This window comes from Nerophis ophidion, linkage group LG04 (genome assembly GCF_033978795.1).
Source record: "Nerophis ophidion isolate RoL-2023_Sa linkage group LG04, RoL_Noph_v1.0, whole genome shotgun sequence".
NCBI lineage: Eukaryota > Metazoa > Chordata > Actinopteri > Syngnathiformes > Syngnathidae > Nerophis > Nerophis ophidion.
The window spans coordinates 36,862,463-36,868,462 of NC_084614.1; the positions used below are offsets into that span (position 1 = coordinate 36,862,463).

The following is a 6,000-nucleotide window of genomic DNA, read 5'->3' on the forward strand; positions in this document are numbered from 1 at the left end:
GGAGCAGAATCCAAAATACATGGTCTTGCCATTAAAGTCTGCTGAACGGCAACCCCGCAGAACGTTTCGAGCTTTGCCATCCATCAATACCAACCGGCTGGCGTGTGGTGGCACTGACTTGTCTTGCAGAATGACAGCTTTATTTCTATATTTGTAGCCAAAACCCAGTAAAATCATCCCTTGCAAACATTGTTCACACGCACACCTCATTCAACTCTCCCAAATCACTCCCCTGATTCCCTGGCCCCGGTATTTGACATGCCCATAAAATGTCTGTAAAATGATTACTGAAAACTTTTGAAAAGTTGACAGTATGTCTGTTTCCCGCCTATAAGGACGGTTCCAAGTGTAAAATACGATTCGCCTTTACAACAGAGTATTTTATTTTGAAAGTAAACCAGATTATTTATTTTCTGTTTGTCCAGGACTTGACCTGTCCAACAGAAAAATATTTTAGCAATATTAAAACCGCTGTGTTGTGGCGACTGTCAAATATAAAAGCTCTGCATATATGTAGCGCAGGGACAGGGACTGCATGTTGTTACCATTCCCCAAGCGGTGAAAGATGACACGCTGACTCAAATTACAACAGAAGAGTAACGCTGCCATTACGCATCCAGTGGAACTCTGGGCTAAGAGCACAGCATGTAGGGTTAATGTGCTCAATTGAATAGTTTAGTTGGTCAGAAAGCAATGTGTTTTAATTAGGGCTATCAAAGTTAACGCGATAACCATAAATTTCAATAACGGCACAAATTTGAACCGTGCCGTAGCAGAAATTGCCAAAAGAAAGTCTACCTCGTGGAAATTGCAGGTTCAATGCCATGGCATGTTTTACCGACAAGAAAGGACTCTTTCACCGTGAGAAGAGGCGACATCCCTGCAGAAATGTCTGCCGCGTGCTTCGTTCAGAGGTGGGTGGTGCCTAGCTTCAGTGATTAAATTACGGTTAAAGTGCAGCGATAACGAAACATTTAGATTGTTACTGTGACTGATTTGGTAAGTAAGATGACAGCATAACTTAACAGAAATCAAAGATGGTTCGGCGGGAAGTCAAAAGAAGACTTTTATTGCAAACAGTCAATCCAACATCAAAACATGTTAAGACACTTTCCCAAACCAACCACGCACTTATCTGGCTTCAAAATAAAAGCGCTATACATCCGGTTTAACTACATTTACAAAATAAAAATTTCTTGCATTAGGATCATGCTTTGTCACTCGGGATGGGCACTGGATCCGGTACATTATTGGTACCAATCAATACCAGCCGGTACAACCGGGCACCGATTCACGTAAGATCCAACGGTGCCATGTTTCGGTGCCTAGATTGCGCGTAGCGTCACTTCTGTTTAAATTAGCACTTGTTAGTGGCGAGTACTTGCTAACACTTGAGGAAAACGGGCGATTTTGAAAATGACATGCTCGTAGTAATCTTGCAACCCACCAATGTTTCATGACAAAAACCCAACCATGCCAAATAGAAAACGCTCCAAAGTGTGGCTCATCATTTTCAAATGTGATGCCGATGCAGATTACTTGCTGCAAAATTTGTGACCCAAAAATCAAGGCAAGTGGCAGGAATACTTTCTATCTGAGAAAGCACCTAGTTAAACAGGATTTTTGGTCATGGTTTAGGAAAGCAGATTAGGGTCAGGGTTAAACTGTTAGATGTACAGCTGCAACTCCTGCATTTGGCACCTTCAGAGACCGTTGCAGCCAACAACACGAGGGAAGAAATGCTGTTTGCATTTGGTGACGATAACAGCGACATCATCATCCTCTTCGTCTGTTCCAGGTAAAAAGCCTACTTTGTAAGATTAGGTTAGTTTTGCATTTTAACTTGCAATAGCCTAATTTACATAATCAGCTCCAGTCCTCGTACTATACTTTGTAATGTTAAGTAAGTTTTTGTTTCACACACACATATATACATACATATATATACATATATACATACATACACACACACACACACACACATATATACATATACACATATATACATATACACACATATATACATATACACACATACACATATGTATATATACATACATATATACATATATATATATATACATACATATATACACATACATACATATATACACATACATACATATATACATACATACATATACACACATACGTATACACACACGTATACACACATACGTATACACACACGTATACACACGTATACACACACATATACATACATATACACATACGTATACATACATATACACATACGTATACATACATATACACATACGTATACACATACATACATATACACATACGTATACACATACATACATATACACATACATATATACATATATACATACATACATATACACATACATACATACACATATACACATACATATACACATACATATACACATACATATACACATACATATACACATACATATACACATACATATACACATACATATACACATACATATACACATACATATACACATACATATACACATACATACGTACATACACATATATATACATATATATACATATATATATACATACATATATACACATATATATATATACATATATACATATATATACATATACATATATCCGATTAATCACAATTGGTTTTGAGTTAACTGTGAACAAAATATCTTAATCATTCGACAGCTCTAGTTTATATAGGTTTAGATTGTGGTAGATCAATTTCTAAAGGAAATACATTAAGGACTCTTGTATTTATGTGTGTTTTCACCAGTCAGTCTGCGTGTTTATGAAAGCGCGAATATACATCAAGATTTTTCGCTAATCTTAATTTAAAAATGGTAATACTACCCGTCGGGAGTTTTGCCGCAGTAATCGTTAATACTGTTTAACATTACATCCTTAGCTCCAGCCGATTAGAGCTGCAATGATAGATTAAATAGATAAAAAAAAAAAAAATCACCAATTCTTTTGTTTCTCGATGACTCATTTAATGAGAAACAAATATCCATCCATCCATTTCCTACCGCTTATTCCTTTTGGGGACGCGGGGGGGCACTGGTGCCTATCTTAGCTACAATCGGGCGGAAGGCAGGGTTCACCCAGGACAAGTCGCCACCTCATCACAGGGCCAACACACAAATATAAAATCCAGACCACATGGAGTGCCAGAAACTTAAAATACAGACATTTTATCACACGACTAATGAAATAGAGCACACGAGAGCAGTGCCGTGGGTCATGATGTGGCCTGTGTGGCAAGGAACAGCAGAGAGCGCAGATGGAGCGAGAGATGATTGTAAGAAAAACGACGAGGGGTAAAGAGAGAAAGAACCCAAAGAAACAGTGACAAGCTTTTAAAAGATTTGTAATACTTTTAAACTGCAAAAGACCAGTCAACTTTGTATACGTTTGTACCGTCAAAGAAGCTTTTCACTTGCATGACATCGATGATGCAGCTAGTCAAGAGAAGCTACATTTGATGAAAACGTGGGAAAAGTGAATTTACATGTTTGATGGAAATCAAAAAGGATGGTGAGAATTTAGAACAGCAACATCATCATAATCTCAAGAGAAGACTGGCGGAGGATTGATCCATTTAGAAAGGCACAGACAAAGTATACAGGTAGTGATGTGGAAGAAGAACTGATGACTCAGCAGAACAGCAGACATTTCAAAATAATCATAAAATGCCTGCCTATGTATTGTAAGAGAGGTAAGGATCTGCAGGTCCAAATATAATACTAGTACTTCATATTACATTTGGTTATGTTCAGCATTACAGTGTGTCATTTCTATACATGATCAAAAATTTAATAGTTTAATACTTTCCGGTTACCTTCTTGGGTTTAATTATCTAACTCTATTATTCCTACTTTATCCAATGTCATATTCTTAAGATGTTGCCGTGGAAAATGGTCACTGTCTTTGAACATGTATATACACACACAGACACCTTTTACTGGACCCCGAGGTAAGTGCCCCTGCTAGCTTTAGTGTTGCTCTCATGGACTTACATTTTCTCAGCATACGTTTTCTCTGGATTTTTGGGAAGAATAACACAAATAGTTATCTACATGATGTTTGTTTGGAATGTTTGTGTCTGAATGAGTGTAGATATAACAATCATATCCTTCGATGAACAGATACTGTTTATATTCCTTAAGCTTCTAATGATGAACAGCAAGGTAGACTTTTGCCTTTCCACAAAAGCATTTTATTAGTATTTAACAATTCACCATGGCTATGTCAAGTTATTCTGCTGAAATTATTACAATAGTTAGATGTTATAGTTATACAATAATTATCATGGTTGTTGCTGTTGCTTAAAACAATGCCACAATAAGCACTCATTTGCCCTGTTGAGTCTTTACATGTTTAGATAGAACTTTATTGATTCCTTCAGGAAAATTAAAATTCCAGCAGCAGTGTAGAGTTGAGATCAATTTAAAAAAAAACTAAAAAGTAAATAATGGGGGTTTAAATGGAAACAAAAGAGAAATATTACAATAACAAAAAAAAAAAAGCAACAATGGGAATAAAAATACAAGAGTAAAATAAGAATATAACAAGAGAAAGTAGGCAGTAGTGACCATGTTATGAAAACTTATTGCACTTTTATTGTTTTGCATCCCCTGTCATCCTTGTACCCCCCGCCCCAGAGAGGAGTTGTACAGTCTAATGGCGTGTGGGACAAAGGAGTTTTTTAGTCTATTAGTCCTGCACTTGGGATGAAGCAGTCTAGCACTGAACAGGCTCCTCTGGCTACTGATAACGCTATGCAGACGGTGACTGGCATCATCAAGGATGCTCACTAGTTTGTCCACAGTCCTCTTCTCTGCCACCGTCACCAGTGAGTCCAGTTTCATTCCGATTGTAGAACCGGCTGAGGCAGTTCTCTGGAACCTTTTCACAACTATGACCTCAAGATAGAAAATAAGTGAACCACCTGTTCTATCAGTCTTCCTCATTAATATCCTTGGGTATCCTGACACCAGTAACACTGCTCAGTACTGCAGAGAATGCACTTCAGCACTAAGACTGGCAGAGCAAGGTGCTTAATCCTAGCAGCACACATTTTATAGCTTGCCTCTTGACATTCAATCAAAATCTGCTTGCTGCCACAAAAATAAAATAAATAAAAGTAGCTTTTAATTGTCACCAATCTCATCTAACAGACAATACACTTTTAGAGAGAGCCTGCATTGATTAATACTGTAACTGCAGCGCTCACGAGGATCAAGCAGCACCACCAACCCCACCCCTTTATGATAGGCAGACCGGCCCACTAGCAAGTTTGGGTGTCAAGGGTGTTGATGCACAATCACAACAAAAGCTAAAAAATTAAAAAAATAAAAAGACGCCATTTTAAAAGCTTTTGAATGAAGTGAACTTACAAAGCAGTTGAGCATGGAACAGGACACCCTTCCTTCACCGCTCATGTCGAGGAAACGAGGGGCTGTGCCTGTTCGACACACAGCCGACAGAGGAGCAGCACAACCAGAGCACGAGGAGCCGGCATCACGATTCTTCCCCTCAACAGGCGCCGCTTCAGCCCTCTTCTGCTAAAACAACCCCAGCATGCCTCCCCCTCGGCACTACCTCTCTCATCGCGAGAAGAGCTACGGGACAACACGCTGGTTCGGGGTTCTTAAAATTGGGGACCCACCACGCCTTCTCCCCCCCACCCCAACACGTATGTGCGGGGACAGCCCTTGTTGCACAGCTGAGACGCCCAATAATCCGTAAAGAAGCAAATAAGCACAACAGTCCACTTGGTCAGCTGGAGGAGGGGAAAAAATGAAAAAATGACTGCAGCTCTGCCCTGTGCTGTAGTAAATAAATGCAGGGGGAAAACACGAGTAGAGTGATGGAAAGATGGGAAGGCAGAGGGAACTGCCTGCCAGGCTCCGCCTACTGCATTAGCATCAACATCCATCTCTCATATTCACACACTCAAATTTCCCATCCATTCTCTCTCATCTCTATACTCCTCCCCCATTCCTTGCT

The 6,000-nt window shown here is 39.2% G+C and overlaps 1 protein-coding gene across 2 annotated transcripts in view; it reads right to left on the reverse strand.

Moving 5' to 3' along the window:
• Positions 1 to 5,750, reverse strand: part of mtmr4 (myotubularin related protein 4) — a 66,630-nt gene extending 60,880 nt beyond the window's left edge. The window contains exon 1 of one of the 2 annotated variants that reach the window (XM_061898008.1): positions 5,388 to 5,750. In XM_061898008.1, coding sequence (XP_061753992.1) covers positions 5,388 to 5,432 — 45 coding nt within the window. In that variant the 5' untranslated portion in view covers positions 5,433 to 5,750. The remainder of the gene's footprint in view (positions 1 to 5,387) is intronic. The other variant, XM_061898009.1, reaches the window with a different exon arrangement.
• Between the last annotated feature and the right edge of the window lie 250 nt (positions 5,751 to 6,000).